We start from the raw sequence: 25,869 nt of genomic DNA, 5'->3' as shown, positions 1-25,869 counted from the left end.
GTAGCCAAGTCTGCTAATTACCTCATCTGAAAAAAAAAGATTGATCGAGGTATGGTTACTTTCACTAAGATCATGGGAGCGACACCTTAAAATGCTAGGCACTCAAAGAGCAGATTGAAAAATTAATTAGGCAAGGGAAATTGAAGGAGTTCATAGAAGACATTGACATTAAGAAGAAGCCTTGAAAACATGAAGACAACAAAGAAAAAGGGAAAGCTCTAATCTAGATCAAAACCATATTTTGAGGGTTGCCGGCGAAGGGTATGTCATAAAGGGTAATTAAACGCCAAGGTAAATAAGTAATGCATAGTTATTACCCTCAATAGAGCATTTAGGTTGTGCAATATGAGATCACATTCACTGAAGTAGAAGCAGCAAAGGTAAAATTACCCCGCAATGACGAACTAGTAATGACTATGATGGTGGTGAATTACCAAGTACACTGAATTCTGGTGGACAATGGGAGCTCCATTTGACATATTTCACATAAAGACATTTGGGAGGATGAACATTAGTAAGGATAAGCTAAAGTCGATTAAAAAACCTAATAACTCTATGAAATGAGAGTTATCATGGTACTTTTAGACTTAAATCATTATTACTTGGAGAGTAAATGACATGTTTTTATTGCATTTTAGTTTATTTTGAATGAAGAACCATTTTAGTTTATTTTTAATAAATTATGTTATTTTAGAATAATTTTGTGTACTTAGATTGTGTACATAATTGTAGGTGATTGGAAGCTCAAATTTTAAGGAAGAAATGCTGCAGCAATAGGCTTGCAAAAGATGGAAAGAACTTGGCTACAGAAGAATTAAAACAAATCTGGGACAGTACAATTGTTGTAGCTGTTGCTGTAGCAACCATTGCTATAACAATCCTGGAACAACGACAGAGAAAAGTTTGCACGAAATACTCAGAATATTGCGATCTGGAGTTTTCTAATATGGAAGATATGCATCCTAAACTTCCATTTATCCTAATTTTCAACTATAAAAGGAGCACACATTATAAGGAAAATGAGGGCCATCAACTAAGAACAAAACCCGAAAAGAAACAAGAGCAAAACAGAATTCAAGAGCAAGATTTAAGGATGTATCAAGGGAGAATTTGTAGAAATCAATCGGGAGCTCAGTCCTTCTTATTTTTCTTCTGTTTTCTTGTTTACTTTTTAATCATGATGATGTGTTTGATGGTTGAAACTTTGTTCTTTATTTTTCTTTCGTAAATCATTAACTAAATTTATTAGTGGTTGAGTGATAAACAATCTTAATGATTTATTGACTGAATATATGTGTTACTGCATGTTTGCTATAGCATTTTATTTTGATACTATTTCTTTTTATTTATTATTTCAGCTGATCACCCATTTAATTATACAAGCTAGGAAAGAGTCATAAAAGGACCTATTTTAGTGGAACATATTATAACAATACTTAGTTTTAGATTGGGTTTCCTGGATTGAGTTCAACTTGATTCCAAAAGGGTCATACTTAATCTAAAATTAGTGATAAATTAGATATAGGAATTCACATTGTAGGGTAATTAGAACCTAAGTGTGTAATGTTATATCTTATATTGGCATAACAACTGATCACTGTTAGGTTAGATATAGATATAAAATATCCAACATGCGACAACGAAGAATACATAAAGATTCTGCCTAGTGCTATAGCAGATGCTGCAGCAACCAAGCCAAACATTAGAATAATAGTCAAAATTATTAAGTAAGTTTAATCACTCAACTACCATATATTCCCATTGGTTTTTATCCTTGAGTATGACGTGATAATTTACTTTGTTGCATTTTATTTAATGCGTTTTCATTTTAATTAGTATATTAGTTTCATTAATTATTTTATTTTAATTTAGAACAACATTTGCATTGTTAAGACTGCTGTTGCAAATCTAATAACTTCAATATATGTGGAGACGATCTTAAATATTTATCATTATATTACTTGTTGTGCACACTTGCACATTGACACCCATAACATTAGAATTCTCACAACAACACCCTTAATGGGTTTTGGGGGTGAAAGCATCATAGTCTAAGAGGCCATACAATTACCATTTACAATTAGGGAGACACTAGATCAAGTAACATCTATGGTTGATTTCTTGATTGTAGATTGTCTTTATGTTTATAATATGATTATGGAAAGACCTTTCTTAAACTTTATCAAGGTTGTCACGTCGACATATGCTCTAACTATAAAGTTCCTAGATAGAAATAGAGTGGGCACAATCAAGGGAAAACAATGAACTGCCAGAAAAGTTATGCCTTAACTATGAAAAATATCAGCATCAAGGTGGGAGATTTACTAACCTTGACAGTGAAGCATAAGAATTGAGTTCTTCGCCTCATAAGTGAAGTACCACAAAAACAACTAACTATAAAACTAGAGGAGGTAATATGATAGGTGACTATTGATTAAAGCGACACCTCCAAGGTGGTGAAAATAAGGGAAGTGCTAACTCTATGACATGAGAGTTATCATGACACTTTCAGACTTAAATCATTATTAGTTAAATAGTAAATTACTTGTTTTTATTGCATTTTAGTTATACTTTTCATGAGTATCAATTTTAGTTTAGTTTCAATAAATTTTATTGTTTTGGAATAATTTGTGTGCTTAGATTGTGTGCATAATTGTAGTTGATTAGAAGCTCAGATTTTAAGAAAGGAATGATGCTGCAATAGGCTTGCAAAAATAGAAAAAGAACTTGGCTACAGAAGAATTAAAACAAACCTGAAACAGTGCAGTTACTGTAGCATCCGTTGTTGTAGCAATCCTGGAACATTGACAGAGAAGATTGTGATTTGGAATTTCCTAATTTGGAAGATACGCGACTTAGACTTTCGTTTACCCTAATTTTCAGTTATAAAAAAAGCACACACGCAAAGGAAAGAGAGACCGTCAACTAAGAAAAAAACTGAAAAGAAACAAGAAAATAAAAGATCAAAACTAAGGGCTGCAACAAGGAGAATTTTTGGAGATCAATCGAGAAACTTAGTCTTTCTCATTCTTCTCTTGTTTTCTTGTTCACTTTTTAATCATGAGGATGTATTTGATGGCTAAAACACTTTTGCTTATTTTACTTTCGCAAATCATGAACTAATTTAACCGTGGTTAAGTGATAAACAATCTTAATGGTTCCTTGACTGAATTTATATGTTGCTGCATGTTTGCTATAGCATTTACTTAGTTGGAACATATATAAAGCTTATTCTATTCATTATTTCGGCTGACTATCCACTTAATGATACAAGCTAGGAAAGAGCCACAAAAGAGCCTATCTTAGTGGAACATATTAAAGCAATACTTGGTTTTAAATTGGGTTTTTTGAGTTGAGTTTCACTTGATTCCAAAAGGGTCATGCTTAGTCTAAAATTAATGATGAACTAGATATAGAGATTCACATTGTAGGGTAAATAAAACCTAAGCGTGTAATGTTATATCTTATGTTGGCATAACAATTGGTCCTATTAGGTTGCATAGGGAAATAAGACATCCAATAAGCGATAACTGAGGATACAATAGGATTATACCCAGTGCTGTAGCAGATGCTGTAGCAACCGATCATAAAATTAGAAGAAATAGTCAAAACCATTAAGAGAGTTTAATCACTCAACTACTCTAATCCTATTGGTTTTATTCTAGAGTTTGGCGTGGTATTTTGATTTATTTTTTCTAGTTATTGCGTTTTATTTTAATTAGTTTATTAGTTTCATCAATTATCTTGTTTTAATTTAGAACAATCACTGTACTGTTAAATATTGTTGTAGCAATTCTGATAACATCAATCCCTGTAGAGACAAACTTGAATATTCATCATTATATTACTTGTTGTGTACACTTGCACATTGGCACATTAGTGCCAATGTGCAAGTGTACACAACAAGTAATATAATGATGAATATTCAAGATCGTCTCCACAAGGATTGATATTATTAGATTTGCTACAGCAATCTTAATAGTGCAGATTTGTTCTAAATTAAAATAAAACAAGTAATGAAACTAATATAGTAATTAAAATAAAAACACAATAAATAAAATGCAACAAAATAAATTATCACGTCAAACTTAAAGATAAAGCCAATGGGAATATAGAGTAATTGAGTTATTAAACTCTCTTAATGGTTTTGACTATTTTTCTAATGTTTGGCTCAGTTGCTACAGTATCTGCTACAGCACTGGGTAGAATCTTTATATATCCTCAGCTGTCGCATGTTGGATATCTTATATCTATATGCAATCTAACAGTGATCAGTTGTTATGCCAACATAAGATATAGCATTACAAGCTTATGTTCCAATTACCCTACAAGGTGAATCTCTAAATCTAGTTCATCACCAATCTTAGATCAAGCATGACACTTTTGGACTCAAGTAAAACTCAATCCAGGAAACCCAATCTAAGACCAACTATTTCTCTGGGATGTTCCACGAAGAGAGGCCCTTTTGTAGCTTTTCCTTAGCTAGTATCATTAAATGGGTGATCAGCCGAAATAATGAATAAAAATAAATACTATCAAAACAAAATGCTACAGCAAATATGCAGCAACTCATATTTTCAGTCAATAAACCATCAAGATTATTTATCACTCAACTACAAATAAATTTAGTTCATGATTTGCAAAAGCAAAATAAAGAACAAAGTTTCAACCATCAAACATGTCCCCATAAATAAAAAGTAAACAAGAAAACAAGAGAAGAATAAAAGGGATTGAGCTCCTAATTGATTTCTGCAAATTCTCCTCTTGTGCAGCCCTTAATCCCTCTTTTCCTTATGATGTGTGCTTCTTTTATTGTTCAAAATTAAGATAAACAGAAGCCTAGGTCACACATAAGTCAGATTAGGAAACTGCAGATCGCAATTCTTCAATTATCCCGCGCAGAATTTTCTCTATCGTTATTCCAGGATTGCTACAACAATGGTTACTACAGCAATGGTTGCTACAGCAATAATTACAGCAACTGTACTGTTCCAGATTTGTTTCAATTCTTTTGTAGGCAAGTTTTTTTTCATCTTTTGCAAGCCTATTGCATCAACATTCCCTCCTTGAAATTTGGATTTTCGGATACCTACAATTATGCATATGATTTAGCACACAAATTATTCTAAATCAAACAAAATTTATTATGAATAAACTAAGATGAATGTTTATGCAAAATATAATAAAAATGCAATTAAAATACATTATTTACTCTCTAAGTATTATTGATTTAAGTCTAAAAGTGTCATGATAACTCTTATTTCATAGAGTTATTAAATAGTTTTCCGCTTCTCAGAATAGATTAGTTAGCTAACTTAACTATTGGGTTTGCAAAATTTTATAGATGCCTTTTCAAGTTGTAAGCAAATATAAATGTCCCCAGCAGACCAGGAGCAAACAACCTTCATAATGAATTAAGAGTTGTTTTGTTATCGCATGATGCCTTTTAGATTAAAAAACACGGGAGCCACCTACCAACGCCTTGTGAACGCCATGTTTAAAGATCATATTGGGAAAATGATGGAGGTCTACATGGACGATATGCTTGTCAAAAGTCATATAGGTGATCATGTACACCACCTTAAAGAGGCATTTATGATCCTTCGAGAATACCAGACGAAACTGAACTAAACAAATGTGCATTTCTAGTGACCTCAGGTAAGTTTCTTGGTTATTTAGTCCATAACTGAAGGATTGATGCCAACCTTACCAAGGTGTGCATAATTTTAGAGATAAAATCCCTCTCTAATAAGAAGGAAGTACAAAGTCCAATGGAAAGATTGTCTGTTTTTAGTCGTTTCATTTTGCGGTTGACTAAGAAATGCACCCCTCTATTTAAAACTCTTTGGGCTACTAATGACTTCACCTAGAGCAATGAATGTGAGATTTAGCTGCGTAAAGCAGTTTTATTTCGCAGTTGACGAACAAAGCACCCCTCTATTAAAAACTCTTAGGGGTACTAATAACTTTAACTGAAGCAATGAATGTGAGATGACCTTTGAGGTATTAAAAAAGTACCTCATACATACTCTAACTTTGGCAAAACCATTTGAGAGTAAGGAGTTGGAGTTATATCTAGTCGTATTAGAGGCAGTTGTAAATGTCGCATTGTTGAGAAGTGAAAGGATGCCCAATTTCCCATTTATTAAATTAGCTATGCATTTGTTGGAGTTGAATCCCGCTACCTAGATTTAGAGAAACTATCACTAGGTAGGTAGTATCAGCCAAAAAATTATGGCCATACTTTTTAGCCCACAATATCAAAGTCCTAATCGACACTCTACTCATGAAAGTACTAAGGAGATCCAACATTTCCGAGAGGATGGTACAATTGGCAATAGAATGATGTGAGTTCAACATCAAGTATATCCCTAACAAGGCGATTAAAAGGTAAGCAGTTGCAGACTTCAGGGCCGAATTCACTACACCACTCCAAGTAAGAGAAATAGAGCCCTATGTTTGAAATTTATGTATTAATAGATCACTAAATTCCTATGGGAGTGGAGCAGGACTAGTATTAATCACACCTGAAAGAAACCAGTTAGCTTATTCTTTGAAGTTGTCTCTTAGAAAATTACTAAACAGTCTCTTATAGCTTTATTTATGATAGCAGTAGCATTCGTAGAATATTATAAGGAATCCAATCATGGAATATGGCTGTGAAATTTTGTCATGGGGCTACGTGTAATAGATGGAGTTGACAGACTACTCGAGTTATTCTTTGACAATAGGTCAATAGTTCTGCATTTTGTATTCATGTTTGACATGTATTTTGCACAAAACTCTAATGCTTCTTCCACAATATAACTCTTTACTATACAACCCTCAGGACAATTGCAGCTCCGAACATAACCTTTAAGAGTTTTCATGTATCTCTTGAAAGGATACATCCATTGAAGGCAAATTGGGCCATATAATCTAATTTCATTTACTACATGCATCATCAAGTGTACCATAATGTCAAAGAAAGAAGGAGGAAAATATTTTTCTAACAAGCACAAAGTCACGAAATGTTTTGCCAGATCATAATTTTTTTAACATGCTTTGGTAAGACACACCAAATGGCAATAGGAAAAAGTTGTTACATAAGAACATGACAGTCATGTGACTTAAGACTCTAAAGTTTAAGATCCTTCATTAATACAAGATTTTTAATGTTTAAGGAATACCTAGCTGGAACCTTAATACATTTCAAAGCTTTGCAGAACCTTGTCTTTTCATCTCTAGTTAATGTTATAACAATCCGTGGGAAGGAATGGGCGCTTGTTCTTTTATAAAATTGGTGCTAATTCATCTGTAATTTTCATTTCCACAAGATCATTTCTTGGCTTAAGACCATCTTTGGTCTTTCCCAAAATATAGAGCATTGTTCCATAAATGCTCTCACACACATTCTTTTCAATGTGCATAATATCTAATTGATGACGTACAAGTAAATGCTTCTAATACTCGAAATTATAGAATATAGATTTTTTTCCACCAAATGCGATCATTATTTTTGGAACTTTTGCATTTTTTAGAGTTTTCTTCCCTTATTTATAATCAATAGACTCAACCAGCCACAAGACACCTTCCTTATCCAACAATTTCAGAGCAAACTCTCTCTATTGCGTGTCAAAGGCTTTTTCTTGGTCTCGAAATTTAAGACCATGAGGAAGCCAACAACGGGGACCGATATATGTTTTTCTTGTCACTGTGTTTAACTCTATATTTAGTGGTGTCTATTCCACAATATAGATAGGCTTTATATCTTTCAACAGTTCAATCAGCTAGATGTCCATATGCTGAAAAGTCATTTAAAGTCCATAATAACACAACCTGAAAATTAAAGAACTCCTTTTTGTAGGCATCATAAGCCTACACCCCAACTTCTCTCAAAGTTTGTAAATCTTCTATCAAAGGTGTCAAGTACACATCGAGGTCGTTGCCCTGTTGTTGAGGACTAGAAATCAGTAGGTACAATATCATGAATTTTCGTTTCATACACAACCATGGAAGAAGATTTCATGTTATAAGAATAACTGGCCAACAATTATATGTACTACTAAGAAAGCTCTGTAGATTTATTCCATCAGTCGCTAAGGCAAGGCAAAGATTTATAGGATCAAAGGCAAATGTAGGTCATTTGTTATCTACTAATTTTCATGATGGCGAGTCTGTCGGATGTTGGAGTTTATCATTATCGACTCCCTCATTTGCATGCCAAGTCAAGTCCTTGGCAGTTTCTAAGGACTGAAACATGCATTTAAATCTAGGTATGGGCAGAAAATACCTTGAAACCTTTGCAGGAACCCCTTTCCTATATTGGTCAACACTACCATTTTTTTCCATCTAGATAAACCACAACTAAGACAGTCAGATAGCCCTTTATATTCTTTTTTGTAAAGTATGCAATCATTTGGGTAAGCATGTATTTTCATATATTCTAAGCCTAAAGCGGACATTATCTTTTTGGCCTCATACATAGACACAAGAATTTCATTACTTTCAGGCAGCAACTTGACTACAAGACCTAATAACTCGATAAAACTTATGTCAGACCACCTAAATTTACCCCTTATATTGAACAAGCTAATCAAAGTGCCTAACTTAGTGAAATTTTTGCATCCCGAGTACAAAGGCTTCTTGGCCTGTTCTAAAAGTTCTTTAAATGCTTTAGGATCTGCAGCACAATCCTTATAAGCATCGTTAACCTATCTATTGTGTTACCATCATCATACTCCATAAACTCAAATATAACATCTACATATATATTAGGAAGTGGTGTGTTATTGATATTTTCCCATGCCAACTCCAGGTTGTGTAAGAAACATCAAAACCATAAAAATACAAATGTTCACGAACAACCTTATGTGTACGAAAGGATATATTCATACATTTAGTACACAGACGTTTAATGACACTACTGCCTTCAGAATTACCAACAGTAAACTATAAATTCTTCAAACCCATCTTCATACTCACTTGACATTTTACTACAATGAACCCAAGAATCATCCATTTTTAGTTTCAATTAGTTTTGATCTTGACACATTAAGGAGGTTACAAATAAATAAAAAATTAGAATATATTATCAATACATATAAGCAAAGTACAAATTAACACCACTTTAAATACACTTACTGCAACATAAACATAACAAAAAATTTTGACCCACACATTATAGTGGTCACAGCATAAAATACTAGTAAATAAACACATTACAGTAGTAAATAAACACAACACCAAAATCAAGCCCAATACAACTTCAAGTCATGTTATCATATAAAGGACCATAATATTAAATTTCTTTCATGCAACTATAAATTAACTAACGAACTCAAACTCTAAAATAAAGAAGTGCAACTTATTTATTAAATCAAATTAATTCCTCTAAAGCAAACTATTCCAACAAAAGAGATGCAGCAAAATATTCAACAAGAGAGGTGGCAGCAAGCTGTTCCAACAAAAACATAGGATCAACTTTCACATAAGGAAAGATATTTTCAACAAATTTATTGCAAAAACAGTACTGCTACTTCATCATTTCCTAATAACCCCAAACTTCAATGAAAAAATAACCTTAAATATGCAAATTTACCACAATAAGCAAATTATTTGGCTCTTGGTCCTACTACTAGTAGTATTACTGCTGTTAAATAATTACCCATTTTCTCTAATCCTTCATCTCCAAAATTTACTTCACACCTGCTACTGCTATTGTTGTGCTACTACTACTGCTAACCCTAACAAACTGATATCCTTTGCACTCTTTCAACAAATTAACTAATCAATTTTTTTAATTAAGTTTTTTTGTTAGATTATTTATAGAATTAATCGATTTAACTTAGATTTGTGAAAAATAAACAACATGCAAAATGAAGACATAATAGAAATCATACCAAGGGCTTTGATAAAATTATGATGAGGAAGATAGCAAGATGTGGATAGAAAAACGATGGCAAGGAACATGATGGTGATGATGACGATGGCGATACCACGAAATGCACTTTCATTCAATCAATTTCACAATGCAATCGGTAACTAATACGTTAGAAAGACGATGGCCGAGATTCCGATGAGATGCCGACGGAAAGGAAGTCAGTCTGAGAGATTAAGAGAAGTCAAAATTGAGGGTTTTAGCCTTAGCCTACTTTCTGTATGTTCATGAATTGTATGTTGATACGTATAAAAACAATTAGGGATTCAAGGCTATCTCAGCACTAAAACGAAGTGTTCAAGTTTTTAAATTTTATTTTACAATAAAAAGTTCTCAAAATTTAATATTTCAAATTTATGTGCAAAACGTTGTCGTTCCAACTTAACTAAAATGACGACATTTCTTCATTCACGTAATATTTTATTCTAAATTATACCTAAAATTTTGATTAAAAAAAACAGCAAAATCAAGTCAATGTGAAAATTCGATCATGAATTATTGACGTTTAAATTTCTATCACAAAGACATCATATATTCTTGACATAATTTGTTTCTATCAGGAGTCCATCACCAATCAGTTAAGAATACATGATAAACAAAAAATCTATCACAACTCTATCATGTTTTTATGACCTATGCCCTTTTTTCTCAGAATCTGTCACAAAATGTCTGTCATCTATTGCTAAATTTCTTGTAGTGTACAAAGACTACAAGTCCTCAATTAGTGGTGTTAAGTACACATCCATGTTGTTATCTAGTCGTTGTGGTTTGGAAATCAACAATGAAAACATCATGAATTTCTTTTTCATACACAACCATGGAGGAAGATTGTAAGTTATAAGGACAACTAGCCAACAACTGTAGTGAACTGTGTGGATTGATTCCATTAGCCGAAAGTGCAAGATTGAGATTTATATACTCAAAAGCAAAATCAGGCCACTTGTCATCCGCTAACTTTCAAGTCAGGTAGTCAGTCAAATGACGAATCTTACATCAATCTCTCTTTCATTTGCGAGCCAAATTAAGTCATTAGGAGTTTGTGGTGATTGGAACATTCACTTAAATCTAGGAATAAGTGAAAAATACCATGAAACTTTGGCAGGAATTCCTTTCCTATATTTATACTTTTAACCATCTTTTTTCTCTATCAAGGTACTCTACAAGTAGGACATCCTTCTGGTATAATATGTAATCATTTAGGCTTATATAAGGATAGGTGTTTGGTTCGGTTTAACCTATAGAACCCAAATAGTTTGAGAATTAGAACTCGTTGCCCAAACTAAAATTAAAACCTATTTGGGTCAACAATAATACATACATACATACATATATATACATGTGTGTGTGTGTGTGTGTATAAATGAACAGAAACCTCTCTTCTCTCATCTCACGCACGTAGAGCAACCAAAAATCCATAACTGATTCCTCTCTTCTCTTCTTCTGCTTTTTCAAGCAGCACAAGCACAAGTGCATAAGTACACATGCTACCAACGGCCACAGTCACGGCATTGCTCCCTCACTTTTACAGCCTCACTCACACACACTGGTAGTGTCGTTAAGGTGCACCAAATTTAAAACCTTACCACTAATATAAATAATTAGTACAGAACGAGTAAGGATCGATCCCACAGAGACTATGCTAGTTATATTTATTATTAACTCCAAAGCAAGATTTAAAATAAAATAATAGTAATAGTAATAATAATATAAATTAGTCTAACTAAAGAAAATACCAATTAAAAATAAAAGAGGGGTTTATGAATTTTTAACTAAATAGTAAGAAATAGAGAAATTAAAATTACGAACAAGAATTTAATAAAAACTCTAATTAAAGGAGAAAGAAATAATAATGATGAAAACTTTGGTTAAAGGATCATTCGCCACCACCAAACATGCACATAATATATCAATTTTATTATCAATTTATATTGAAACTATCAACCATAGACAGCAATAAGCTCTGTTAGTCTCAATCTTTCCTTAGTGTGTCGTTAGGTAAAATAAGCTCTTCACCTAATCTCTAACCATTAAATAATTTAAAATAAGCTCTTTAAATTTAAGATAATGGAAGCATTAAACAAAGAAAGATATTAGATTGATTTAGGCAATAAACACACAAGCTCGGATTATTTAACCTAGGTTATGTTCTCCAATTGAAATCATTAATTCCAACCTGCTACTAATGATTAAAATATCAAGACAATTACGGATCAAGAATTTTAATCTAGCAATAAAATCTATTCAAGTTCTATCTAATTGGCCACTTAAATCAAACAAGAATAAACCATGAACATTAATTATAGAAGAACATAAACAATCTCAATTAAATAAATTGAATGATAGAATTTAAATTTAATTGCATAGCATGTTTAGGGTTTTGAATTCACCCTCAACCAAATAAAATTTAGCCTAACATAATTGAATTGGGAATATGAAAATTGATAAGACCAGTCATGGAAATTAATTCAAGCGGCTGCCTTTTTCTTCAATTGAATTCCGGCTGCTGATTTTTTTCTTCTTCTTGCCGAATTGGATCAGTTTTGCTCCAAACCTGCAGCTGCTGCTCTTCTCTTCTCCCGATTCTCTCTTTTTTTTTTCCCTAGCAGCTCTCCTTTTATAATGCTCTAAATCCTCTCACGAAAAGGATTAAAAACAAAAGTAAAGCCGCCACTTTCTAAAACCAAAGTTTGGCTTTTATATTTAGTCTTCAAATGGACCCCACCGACTTTTCCAACTCTTAAGCCAAAGGCCAAGCCTTTTAATTTGCTTTGGCTTCCCTCACGTGCACTCTTTAATTTGGCTAATATTTCTCATGTCCTTTAGCTAATAATTCAGTCAATCAATTTAATTGTTTCTTCTTCTCCTTTCAACTTTATCACCACGGCAGCGAGCATCAACAATCTTTAACTCTCTCTAGCTTTGATCCCTTTAAGCACAAATTATTCCCAAAATGCACCTAAAATAACAAAATATAAAAATTAACATAAAATTAACATAATAAAATATAATTTACTAAATTAAAAATTAACTAAAATAACTAGAATATTGAAGACCAAAACAAGAAAAAGATAGAGAAATTAATAGCAAAATATATGAAAAATATGCACTTATCACACACCTACATGCTATCAATGCCTGACGCTATCGCCTATCAGTTTCGTTCTAAAGTTGCAACTTCTAGCTCGATTATCGTCTCTTCCATTTCTACCAACTGCCGTCGCTGACTTGCTTTCAATCCATCAAGATTACTTATTATTATTATTACAAACAATTGATTTTACATTATTTTTATGTAAGTAATGTAATGATAATTTATGATTGGCAATATGTAGATTGTGGCTTTGACAAATTTGACGCTAGCCAATAATTTAATAAATTAGGGTTTGTAACAGTCTAAATTTGATTTAGAAACACCTGTAGTTACATAATAATATTGGAAAAAATAAAAATAAAAATAAAAAAGGAAATATGCATAGTAGAGTCAATGAAATTGAATTGCTTTGATGAAAAAAAAAGAGACAAAAGTATGGACTTATAGTGTTACGGAAATATGTTCTTTTAATGGTTATTATTTTTTTAATTTTCCATAAATATTTATAATATTTATACGCTGAATTTTTCAGTAATGAATTGGACTTTGCTAATTCACTAAAAAGCGATTTTAGGCTAGATAGTTGCTTTACTTATGTGATTTGTAAATTTCAAATTGTTTCACGGGTTCTCATTTGCACCAAGATATTAATTTTTTTTTCAAGCTTTCTTTGTACTGTTATGTTTATACTATAGATTGATTTTAGATCTCTGATGCTATGGATTTATGATTTCTGGATTAAAATGTGTAGAGTGACTAAAGTGCTACAAATAACATATTTACATTATTGTTATTGTACTACAAAAGACAATTTGATAGCATTTCTTAAGTGTTACATAATGAGTATTGACAAAAATTATCTACCACAACGAAAACTAAATATGCAGCTTTTATTATATGCTACAGAATTAAAATTTATGGCATTCTATAATTGCTACTAAAAAGGAATACTTTTGGTAACATGGGCTAACATAGCACTTTGTAAAATGTTACAGTTTACTTTTAGTAACACTTTTCACATGTTACTATATCTTAGTTTTGTTGTAGTGAGTGCAAACTATATCATAGACAAATTATCTAATAGAGAATGGAATATCAACCCCGGTTTTTTAAGTACCCCATTAGAGTCATTTGCTGTAATCCAATCGAGTCTCCAACTTGGAAGAATTTATCTCTTTGATTTAGATCCTAGTGTAATTATTAGCACAATCAATCCAAACTCTCCCATATGTACATATATGGTTTCTTCCCAAAAACTAAATGGCCTTAGCAAGTGTCCCAATCACCTACAGCGGTATGCATATAAACCAATACACTGGAATTGAACATAATGATGGCCAAACACGTGTAAATTCATTAAGACATATTTGGGTTGTATTCTAAATTTTGAGAGGCCTTTTTTTCTTAAATATCAAATTTACTAAAATCACATTGGGAAAAACTCCCCAGTAGAAGAGTTCACTGATAATTGATTAGCAAAACACTGCCCATATTTTAGCCATATCTATGGGTTTAATAAAATTTTCCTAAATATAAATTGTAAAGCACTTGAGACTATGCTACCTTTTTCAAGTATTGAAATGTTGTAGCACAAAAGAAATGATATAAATATAGAATAAAAAAATCATCCACAGCAACAGATTCCTCGCCAAGTCTGCTAATGAAAATATATATACAAGGAAACAAAAAATCTAAACAGTTAGTACTTAGCGGATCGAATGCATCAACAATAGGGTCTTCGCTTCTTTGGCTAAAAGAGTAGTCTGAAAGTAAGGAAAGGACGAGGGGGTCAAAATGGAGAAGTGGGATGATAGACCAGTAATATTAATATTATCATCTTTGTTGCTGTTGTTGAGGTTTTCCATTAACACATCGATAACGGCTCTGATCGAAATCATTGATGCTGGATTAGTCCTACACTTGCTTCTCTCTACAAGTACAACCCCATTCATTTGATCCTTTCTCCTCCATTTCCTTTGCCTTGCTTTCACTCTGTCACTCACCGTGAGTTGTTTCTTTCTGTTATAGGGTTTTATTAAAGTGAAATCAATGAAATATCACTATATATATATATATATGCATGGCTAGTGTACATCGAAACACAACACATATGCATATACATGCCAAGTGCATGCCTAGAGACACAAACACTAGTTTGAGTGTGTGGGTGTGTGTGTATTTGGCCTATAACGAGTCTGATTTACTATTTTAAATATTTTAACTTTGTTCTCCTCTTTAACATATATAATTATAGTCAATATTTAACATATTGACTTTATTATTTTAATATTTTTTTTATCTCCTAGTTTGACTCTTTCTTCATGTAATTAGTTTGTATTCAAATTGCATTCTTATCTTATGTTTTAAAGTATTTTAGGGTTTTAGTTTCTTCAGTTTCCATCAAATATTCTCTAATATGGTATCAGAGCTTCTTCTTCTTTGTTTCCAACAAACCGAATGACCGATCAAAACAATCCCACCAACACTTCGAATCAAGCAATCACCACTACCACTTCGGTAAATCCTACCACTCTTCACACTAATGAATTTCAATTTATTACCATAAATATATCCACTCTTGCTCCACTACTTAAACTCACCACCATCAACTATGTTTCTTGGAAACTTCAGTTCCAAACTCTTTTCATTGGATATGATTTTTTAGGTTATGTAGATGGCTCCAAACCTTGTAAACCTGAAACTCTAATAGTAAATAATGCAACAACACCCAACTCTAGCCTATAATATTTGGATTCGTCAAGATCAGCTCATCCTAAATGCCCTTGTTGGCTCTCTCTCTCCCCCACAATTATTCCTCTTGCTGCCAGAGCCAACACTTCACAGGAAGCATGGTTCATACTTGCCAATACCTATTCCACACCCTCTCATGGAAGGATTTAAGCAACTCAAAAATATTTTCAAAAATTATACCAAAAGTGCCTCAAATATTACTAACTTTCTTCAATTTGTTAAAGCTCGTTCAGATGAAGTTAACCTCCATGCTCATTGTCCCGTAACATGTTTATTAATTATCATGATTGATGGTTCTCTAGGAGGGGTTATTCAAACCATAACTAAATTGCTTCTAATTTTATTGTGCTGATAAGTAATAATCCCACCCTGTATATTTAGTAGGACCCCAGAAATAAGAGTGCGAAAGAGATAGAGTGCAAGGTACAAACACACAAATATATAGAAATTCTCAAGTGCAGTATATGTGTGTGTATATATATATATATAATGGCATTTTAAATTGCAGAAAAGTCTGGAAAAATGCATAAATCATGCGGTTTAAGTGCTTTAAGTTTTAAGCCTTTAAAACTCCACGGTTTTAAAACTTTCCAAAACTTTTTTCATACTTTAAGATCTTGGACCAGAAACTACGAATATATAGAAATGTGTGTGTGTGTGTGTGTGTGTGTGTGTGTGTGTACTCCAATATGGGATTCCCAGATTAGAACAACACTCGGGAATCATTTGGGGGTCGTTGGATTGAAATCTAACAGCCCCCAATTTTTTTTTTTTTTTTGGTTGGCTATACATGATGGGCTCCACCATGTGCAGCCAATAAATAATTCTAAGATGCTGTTCTAATTTGGGATTCCCGGACTGAAACAACACCCTATATATATATATATATGATGGGCTCCACCATGTGAAGCCAATAAATAATTCTGAGATGCTGTTCTAATTTAGGATTCCCGGACTGAAACAACACCCTATATATATATATAATGCATATTTACAGAGTAATGTTATATATTAGCATCCGAATTGATACTTTATATATATTATTAGAAGGAAAATTTTTTAATGCAGTATGAATTTTCACAGTATTGATAATGAGTTTTTTAATTACTCATTGAATTTAAGGGTGATGACCTCCACCTTAATTTCAATTAAGAAAAAAGAACACCTATTCTCCAAGGTTTGGGAAAATTGTCTCAAAAACACCCAAGCTTTCAATAAAAGACATCAAAACTCCCTTTTTGACCATAATGTCCTTTGACACAATAAGCCCAAAAAATTGATCTCAAAATTTTATAATAAATAGAAATATGGTATTAAAATAAATGCAATAATATATGCATTTTACAAAAAATTTAATATTTAAAAATATTTTTGTATTTTACAACCTATTAGACGTATTTATTATATTAAAGTAATATTTAAAAATAAATAAATTAAAATTAAAATTAAAATTAAAATTACTTTGAATATTATGCAAAAAACAATTTTAATATCATCAATAGGGAGATATTTTATTAATTGTAAAATCTATTTAACCCAAAGATTTATTTAAAATCTTTATAATAAATACAAATATGTTATTAAAATAAATATAATAACTTAAAATTTTTATATTATTTTAAATGTTAAAAATAATTTAATTTATTAGTCCATTGATAGATTATATTATTTATATTAAATTTTTATCAATTAAAAACCTTAAAGTTATTTTTTTTAAATCACTGTATTCAAAGGTACTATAGTTAAAAATGAGTCTTGATGTCATTTTTTGAAAATTTGGGGGTTTTTGTGACCATGCCTCCACACTTTTAGGGTGCAAGTATAATTTTCCCTTTAATTACTAGTTATATGAATAATCAGTAACTACCTTATCTTTTTAGTCTTTTGAAAAAAAAATATTTCTTTAATTTTTTGTACTTTTTTTAAGAATATACTAATCTGGTGAAGATAATTTATATAAATTGAAATATAATTTTTTTAACTTAAATTGTTTTTTCAAATTTTTCTTGTACGTTTTCTTTTTAATGTCAACTATATGAAAACTTGATAGATTTTATTTTTAGATATTGTAATTTAAAAACATAGCACTAAATTAATGCATTTGTAAGAAAATTATGAAGAATTGACATATGAGAATTGGTTTATGCATGTAATCTCTAATACAAATATAATATTGCAGTATATTAGCATAACTTATTTTGTTTATATTTGAATAGAGAAAATTAAAAGAGTTGTGATTTATTAGATTACTATCACATAAAAAGATATAACCTTCTTTAATCAGTAACACATCTCAATCTAACCTATTTTAACTGGCAAAATTATTTTCATCGAATAAATTCTGATATTTTATTTAATTTTAATTAACTACAATGAACCATCGGTTCTCATCCAATGTTTACTTTTATCCCGTTATTGATATTGATTTTACTTAATTTTAATTCACTACAGAGAACTATTGGATCTCATCCAACAATTAACTTTTAACCCATTATTGATTTGAAGTTTTAGCCCAGCCTATAGAAGGACCCTAGTAGTAACATATATTAATTTTGAAATGCATACTTGGATTGATGATAAACATTGTTTTGCAAAGATGATAATCTTTAATCTACCTCCTAAAAGTGTGAAAATATCAATTTAACTATACCCGTCTATCATTAAGAAGACAAAAAGGAAATATTATTAACATGCCTCCCATTTTCTCTCATCTTTTAAATAAAAATGAAGATAAATTGAAAATTTCACACATTTTAAAGGTAAATTAAGAATTGTCATTCTAGTAAGAGGACATAAAAATTCTTCTCCTTTAATAATTCTTCTTTTTCCAAAAATATCCAAGATATTACAGCTCATCTAAATCATTCATATATTGCTCTAATTCCCAAGACTGCTAAGCGAATAAAGACCAATAAATTTGACCTATTGACCTTTGTAATGTTATCTATAAACCATATCTAATAGATTAAAACAAATTCTCCATCAAATTATTTCCCCAACTCAAATTGCATTCATATCAAACCGGCTAAGCACTAACAACAATATTATTAGATATGAGTTTGCACGAAATTAGACTTAGCAAAAGGGCAGAAGAATGGCTTATTAGTTATAAAGCTTGACATAAGTAAGGCTTATGATAGAGTTGTCTTTCTTGAAGCAAGCTATGGAGAGGTTGGTCTTTTCGGATAAATGGGTGGCTTTGATCACGAACTGTGCTACTATCCCCACTTTCTCTGTTATTATAAATGGGATTGCTAAAGGGTTAAATCAGCCTGGAAGAGGCCTTCGACAGGGATTCCCCTACCCCTCTACCTGTTCATTATATGTACAGATGTCCAGAGGTGTTTTCAACTCTTTTGTTGCAGGGAGAAAGGCAACGCCAGATTCATTGGTTGAGATCTTCTAGAGACGTCACTATTTCCCACCTTCTTTTTGCTGTTGATAGCCTTGTATTCACAAGGGCTTCTACTGAAGTGTGCAAGCATTTGAAGTCAATCTAACCATTTTTTTCCCCCTTACTGTGACACCTTTTTTCTTCATCAAGTGTGCATATATAAAAGTTGCTGAGTAAAAAATCTTCGTAAATGGAGCTAAGAAATACACCCTTGCATTCATATGTAATAATGCCAGTAAGATGATAAGGTCTTTAACTGAACAGAGTCAAACACAATAATTTATAACACCTGGTGGTGATGACGCAACGAGAAGTTGCGGATCACATCCCTTCTTAGGTCTTTGATTTATTTCCCACAGAAGACAGAACAAGATGGGATTTTATTTCACATGTCACCAGTAACTCTGACAATATCAGAGAAACAGAGACTGAAAAGGAGCATGAGATCAACGAGCCATGGTTGATCCCCATACTAAGACTTGATAGCTTCTTATAAATTAATAATCTTACTGCTTCTTGGCATGCCTGTCATAAAAGGCTTTCATCCTCCCAAGGCCATCTTCAAGAGCTGAAGGCTCAACGGCAAAAGTTATGCGTAGCCAGTCTTTCAACCCCACAGTGATCCCTGTTATTTCCAGAATCAAAGGGTTAGGTAGCAAAAATCTCTTTAGCACTTGCTGTAAGCACAATTAAGTTTAGAGTTTCTGTTATTTTGTGACTTTCTTTCCAGGCCACAAATCTCATGTTTTATTCGTTATTAAACCAAATACTGAAAATGTCTGAAACTAGTGGGGGATAAATAAACACCAATTTCCTCATAATATCTATTTTCATGAAGACACAAGTTTCAGAAGCAACAAATTTCAAAGCTGCATAGATAAAGAAAAGTATTATGCTGATTGGTAAACATAGATTTTATGTATCTTGCCTGGTAAAACAATGACTGATTCCTCTTTAGCCAGCTTCAGAGCGAATTCCATGTCGCTGTTAATGCCTTCCAACAGTGAATAGTTCAGTTTCACCTACAAAAGAAGTAAATACTATTCAGGATATAAACATTTATCTTCGGAACCACAATAGTACAATCATATATATATGATGCTCTTAAGTCTTACCATTACAAACATGGACCCTTCTGGTTTCTTAGGGCAAGTTATGCAAGGGATCTCCTTAAGTCGATCACAGCATATATCTGCAGTCTCTCTTAGAATGTCAGTGATTTTAGAAAAGAATTCCTCTTCAGTTTTCTCGAGGATTTGAGGAACTGCTCCCTGATGCATAAAGCACATTGTTATATTTTCATAAGGAAAATCAAGAAAAACAAGATGTGAAATCTGAGTGCTTATCGGTGCCAGTTGGTTCAACTAGAAAATTCTGGGGTTCAAACTTCAAACCCTGCTCGCATGAGCAGAGAGGGGTTTCCATTGACGCATTATTTACAAAAAACGTAAAAATAAAAATCTAGAGTGCTTAATGATTTTTACCCATCACACAAACTAAGAAATTAATTGTCACTATCTACTTTATGAACTTACGATTTAATGTGATGGAATTCATTAGTACTGCTGCATGACATTTTCAAGAAACTCTTAACTTGATACATGTCATAAAATAGGAGAATTAATTTAACAAAAATTTAAAGTTGAGACTTAAGAGTGTGAAAGATAATTGTTACTCACTATCTTAATTTTTTATGGAGAACTTTTATAGAAGTTCAGGATGAATCTTTGTAACTCTATTTCAATATAATCATGTTCTTTGATAAAAGCATCATAAACACAAACCTGAATGAATGTTGCAGGATCGGAGGAGATATTGAGAAAGCTCTTAATGGAATCAACAATCTGAGAAAGTACAAACCAAAACAGATCATGATCACTGTTGTAGGCTTACAACAGTAGTATAGACGCTTTCACTTAAAAGAAGATAATCACCCATCCTCATATTGAGAGAGATAGAGTGAAAGAAAGCTACCCCTGAGTCTTGAAGGATGCCATTGGGATCACTTGTCACAAGCCAACCCAGTCGCCAGCCAGGAACTATCCATCTCTTTGATATGGATCCAAGTGTAAGGACAGGCACAATTGACCCAAACACTCCCATTGGTACAAAAGGAGTATTCCCAAATGCAAGATGGTCGTAAACTTCATCTGCAATCACCATTATCCCAAGTTTTTTTGCTGTCTCTGCAATCTAATATTCAATGGATTAGCAAACACCAATATTCTTACAGAAGCTTTAGAGCCATCAATTTATGGGTTTAAAACTTTTAAATAATAAGGCTAAGCATTGCAATGTCAGTCATTAAATAAAATAACGCTCAATAGCCATTAACATTTTCATTTCCCTCTTAATTTCTTCCTCCTCTTTTTTTCATTTTGTCCTTTTGCTAACCTAAGAGTACAAAAATCAGTTTGCTTACCTTCTGTAAATGTTGATAAGTATACACATTTCCACAAGGATTTCCAGGATTTATGATAACCAAGGCCACAGTATTCTCATCTGCAAGAGCTTCCACTGCATCAAGATCAACCTCCCAACCTTTTGCTGGAAGAAGATCAAAATGGCGAACCTCGAGATGGCTATGTGTTGCACGAGCCTCATAGTATGGGAAGCCAGGTCTTGGGAGCAAAATGTTGGCACCAGGCCGAGCTAGAACTGTTAATATGACTTCAATTGCCTGTGTGCAGCCAAGTGTAAGATAAACATCATCGGGTGATAACTTGTATGGGAGGTCACGATTAAGATAATCTGCGATAGCCCTGAAATTCCACAACAGTGAACAGGTTGTACATTTTAGTCCACTTTCTGTTCCAATAATATTCAGATTAACCACCAAGATTGCAGTTATCTATGAGATAATTCAAAAACCCCTTTGATATAAACCTTTCCTTCTAATATCAATCTCTTCACATCTTCAATGTTACAAAGTTGACATTCTTGTTCCCCATCTCATTGTTCAACATTCAAAGATAACCACAGAATGCTCAACATTTTACAAACTTTAAATTACTTTCACTTTTCAAGAAACTGACTCAATCTCTGTTTACTATTATTATTTAACAGTTGTGGCTTTTTTAAACTATAACTCTAGTATGTTTAGTAAACACTTGCAACTGTAGTTTGAAAGTTAGGTGACTTACTCCCACATTTATTTGATAAAAATTTCGTATTATTTTTTTCAAAGTTATTGTTTAGAAATCATATTTAGGAAACCATCAAATACCAACTTCACCATACCAAATTAGTCAAAAGAACAAAGGAAAAAAAACAAATAAATATTAGAAAGAAAGACAGAAAAGAGTACAGTATATGGTATATAACTATTCTATTAAGTTGATTAAAATGTACCAAAAGCAAAACCAATTCAAAGAGAATAGTTTAATTTTCCATATATAACAAAAATTTTATTATAATTATAGGCAAACAACTAGAATTGGAATAGTGATTTAAAAAAAAAACTAGAATTGGAATAGAATTCTAATAAAAAAAAAGAAAAAAAGAACTGCCTCTTGGTGACAATATAATCTTATAATAATGATGACAATGACATTGAAGATTGGACTTCTGTCGTCTCCAAGAACGTATGACACAACTCAAATGCCAATGGAATCTTTTAACAGCAATTAAGGAGCACTCACTTAGTCAATGATATATCCAACAACTTGAATTAAACTAAGCATAAATGCAACGCATCACCATGCAAATACCTCCTAGCGGGGAGAATACCGACAGTGGATGAATAGCAATTGAATCTGGCGGAGCGTACGGAATGGACGATGGCGTCAACGGCAACAGAGGCGGTGCGAAAGCTGGGAAAGGCAGAAGGGTCGCCGTGGCCGAGAGGAATAAGGGGTCTTGTGTCGTTCTTGTTGAGATTTTCAAGCAAGCTGTTGAGCACCCCTCGCACCGTAATGCCTGATGCTGTCTTCAGCTCTTCGTTTGCTTTGAACCCCCACTGGTTTCCATTTGCACCTCCTCCGTTTTCCATTTTTCACCGCCGATTAATAAAGATATACACGTACATATATATATAGTCGAGCAGAGGCGGAAGTGACGTCTCACAACTGACTACTATAGCCAACAAGAAATAAAGAATAGACAGTAGGGTGACAAATTTTTATTTTTACTATTTTGGGATAATTTCCCTCTACTCCCATAATTTTTGACAAATGTCAATGGGCTCCCACAAGTGGTTTGATGGGATAACGGGCCCGTTTGGGAGTGTGGTGGCTGCCCAGCCATCAAAGTGTTTGGTAATATTTATAGTTGTGTTTTGACAACTTGACAGATTTTTTTTCTCAGTTGCAAGTTTAATTACTAAATTAACCTTATATATTATTCCATTTTCATTTTATCAAACAGTCATGTCAGTGGGAGTTCTATTTCAAATCGATTTTTTTAAACAAACCCTAAACAATATTTTGTAAATTATGTTTATGAATGAATACTTTTTATTTTGTCACTGATTACACTTTATATTACATTTACAATGTATATGAATTGTTGCTATTGATTTAGTTGCTTGAGGCTTATTTATGGAAATTTTGTAAAATATATCCATTGTTCTTACCATGAGGCTTATTTATGGAAATTTTTCTGGACTATTTGCTTGAGGAAAATTAATAGCATATGTGTTTTTGGTATTAAAAATACTACTCTGCCGAAAGTGCAGCACGCATATTTGTTTGCTTCGAGATTGCGCTTATGTAGTGAGCAAATGCTTGTTCTTGCCTTGCCTTTACTTTTCTTAGCCTTGCATTGTCCTGCTGGACTTCTATTCTTGGATTCTTCATTAAATCTGCACTTGTCCCTATAATATGAGCTTCTTTAGCTAGTCTTCGTCCACTGTTATTGTGAAGTCATCGTTTTATGTCTTAAATTTTTCTGGACTATTTGCTTGAGGAAAAATAATAGCATTGAAATTATTATTAATATATCTTCCATAATTATGTCTTAACTTTTCGGCAAGCTCTGGCTCTTGGCGTATAATTTCCTTCACAAAATCCACATGCCCAAGCATACATAATTAATTTATCCTGTTGAAGCAATTTATCTTGAATTCAGCCAGTTGATAGTTTGATATAAAAATATGGATAATGATGAAGAGGAGTTTGACCAGCTTGTTTGTGTAATAGCTGTTTTGATGCATCATTATTATTTGACATTTATCCATAAGGAGCCTTGTATGAATTCTACTCAAACATGGCATAAATGGTTGATAGAAATACTTGGTGGAAATGTAAGCAGGTGCTTTAACATGTTTCGAATGAATAGTGATGTATTTTTAAGATTATGCACCAACTTAGAAGATAATTATGGGTTAAAGAGTTCAAGGAGAACATGTGGCGCTGAGATGTTAGGAATGTTTTTGTATATACTAGGACAAAGTGTAGGAAATCGGTCAACAATGGAGCGGTTCGAACATTCTGGTGAGACTGTGAGTAGATATTTTGACAAGGTATTAGATAGTGTGTGTCGTATGTCCGTAGATTTGATAAAACCGTTGGATCCTGACTTTATTACCACTCCCAAAGAGATATCTGAAGATTCAAGATATATGCCTTACTTTAAGGATTGTATTGGTGCTATTGATGGTGTTCATATACCTGCCTCAATATCTCCGGAGGATCAAATTCCATTTATTGGTAGAAAAAGGACACCAACTCAGAATGTAATGGCTGTATGTAGTTTTGATATGCAATTCATATTTGCAGTGGCTGGTTGGGAAGGCAGTGCCCATGATGCAAGGGTATTTCAAACAACTATTACGAATCCTGCATTCAATTTTCCAAACCCTCCTCCAGGTTTGTGTTTCTAATTTTTTTTTATATATACCTATTCAATTGATTAGATTGTGTTATTTATTTTGTATTTTTCTTTTTATTTTTAGGAAAATATTATTTAGTAGATGCAGGATATCCGGAGTTATGTGAGTATTTAGGACCATATAAGGGTGAAAGATATCACCTTCCTGAATTTCGTAGAGGTAGCCAACCAATGGGTTATAAAGAATTGTTCAACTACAAGCACTCTTCCTTGAGAAGTGTTATTGAGCGTACTTTTGGGGTTTGGAAGAATACATGGAAGATTTTACGAAGTATGCCAAGCTATCCATTCAAGAAGCAGGTGAAAATAGTTATTGCTACCATGGCCTTGCATAATTATATCAGAAGATATTCACAAAATAATGATCATTTTGATGAAATGACGGTTGAACCAAGTCATAGTATTAGCGAACATATTACATCTCATGAAGAAAGTTATGAAACAATTGATAGCACAACTCAAGATATAATAATCTTGAAAGATGGCATTGCTGCAAGTTTAATGGAGGCACAACAATAGAAATATTTATACAAATTTTGTAATTAATTACATTTTAATTTTATTTTGTTATGTTGTATGATTTTTATTAGATATATTTAGTATTGTAAATAATACTCGATTAATCATATCAGGTACAAACCGAAGCAATTTGGAGAAGCATATCATGTACACTGCCCGGTTGGCATTGTCAATAATAGTTATTTAAAATTATTTATAATTGGCCCCATGATGTGTTTTATAAATTATTTATTACAACTTGTGCAAAAAAATAAATTTGATTTATTAAATATTAATTTAATTTGTAAAGTAATAAATCGTAATTGTATGTCAATATAATAATTTGAAGAATGAAAAATAATTGATTTGTTAACAATTAAAAATAAT

At 32.4% G+C, this 25,869-nt stretch overlaps 2 protein-coding genes across 2 annotated transcripts; one reads left to right on the top strand and one right to left on the bottom strand.

Moving 5' to 3' along the window:
* Positions 1-19,346: 19,346 nt before the first annotated feature.
* LOC102611153 (tyrosine aminotransferase) lies at positions 19,347-23,221 on the bottom strand. Its single transcript, XM_006469841.3, has 7 exons — positions 22,866-23,221; positions 21,578-21,917; positions 21,130-21,348; positions 20,940-20,999; positions 20,271-20,426; positions 20,084-20,177; positions 19,347-19,780 (listed from the first exon to the last, which is right to left on the bottom strand). The coding sequence occupies exons 1-7, from the start codon at positions 23,144-23,146 to the stop codon at positions 19,662-19,664; spliced, it is 1,269 nt and encodes a 422-aa protein (XP_006469904.1). The 5' UTR covers positions 23,147-23,221; the 3' UTR covers positions 19,347-19,661.
* Positions 23,222-24,247: 1,026 nt separating this feature from the next.
* LOC112497231 (uncharacterized) lies at positions 24,248-25,503 on the top strand. Its single transcript, XM_025095013.2, has 2 exons — positions 24,248-24,962; positions 25,049-25,503. The coding sequence occupies exons 1-2, from the start codon at positions 24,248-24,250 to the stop codon at positions 25,501-25,503; spliced, it is 1,170 nt and encodes a 389-aa protein (XP_024950781.2).
* The last annotated feature ends 366 nt before the right edge of the window (positions 25,504-25,869 follow it).

This window comes from Citrus sinensis, chromosome 2 (genome assembly GCF_022201045.2).
Source record: "Citrus sinensis cultivar Valencia sweet orange chromosome 2, DVS_A1.0, whole genome shotgun sequence".
Classification (NCBI taxonomy): Eukaryota; Viridiplantae; Streptophyta; class Magnoliopsida; order Sapindales; family Rutaceae; genus Citrus; species Citrus sinensis.
The sequence above is the reverse complement of the archived record's forward strand: the minus strand, read 5'-3'. Positions and strand labels throughout refer to the sequence as shown.

Excerpts from the sequence above, each read along its gene's own strand:
- LOC102611153 (XM_006469841.3), bottom strand. The coding sequence starts at position 23,146 with ATGGAAAACGGAGGAGGTGCAAATGGAAACCAGTGGGGGTTCAAAGCA. Across the intron at positions 20,427-20,939 it reads ATCCTGCAACATTCATTCAG|GGAGCAGTTCCTCAAATCCT; the intron begins GTTTGTGTTTAT and ends TTTATGCATCAG. Across the intron at positions 20,178-20,270 it reads AAGGGTCCATGTTTGTAATG|GTGAAACTGAACTATTCACT; the intron begins GTAAGACTTAAG and ends CTTCTTTTGTAG.
- LOC112497231 (XM_025095013.2), top strand. The coding sequence starts at position 24,248 with ATGGATAATGATGAAGAGGAGTTTGACCAGCTTGTTTGTGTAATAGCT. Across the intron at positions 24,963-25,048 it reads TTTTCCAAACCCTCCTCCAG|GAAAATATTATTTAGTAGAT; the intron begins GTTTGTGTTTCT and ends TTTTATTTTTAG.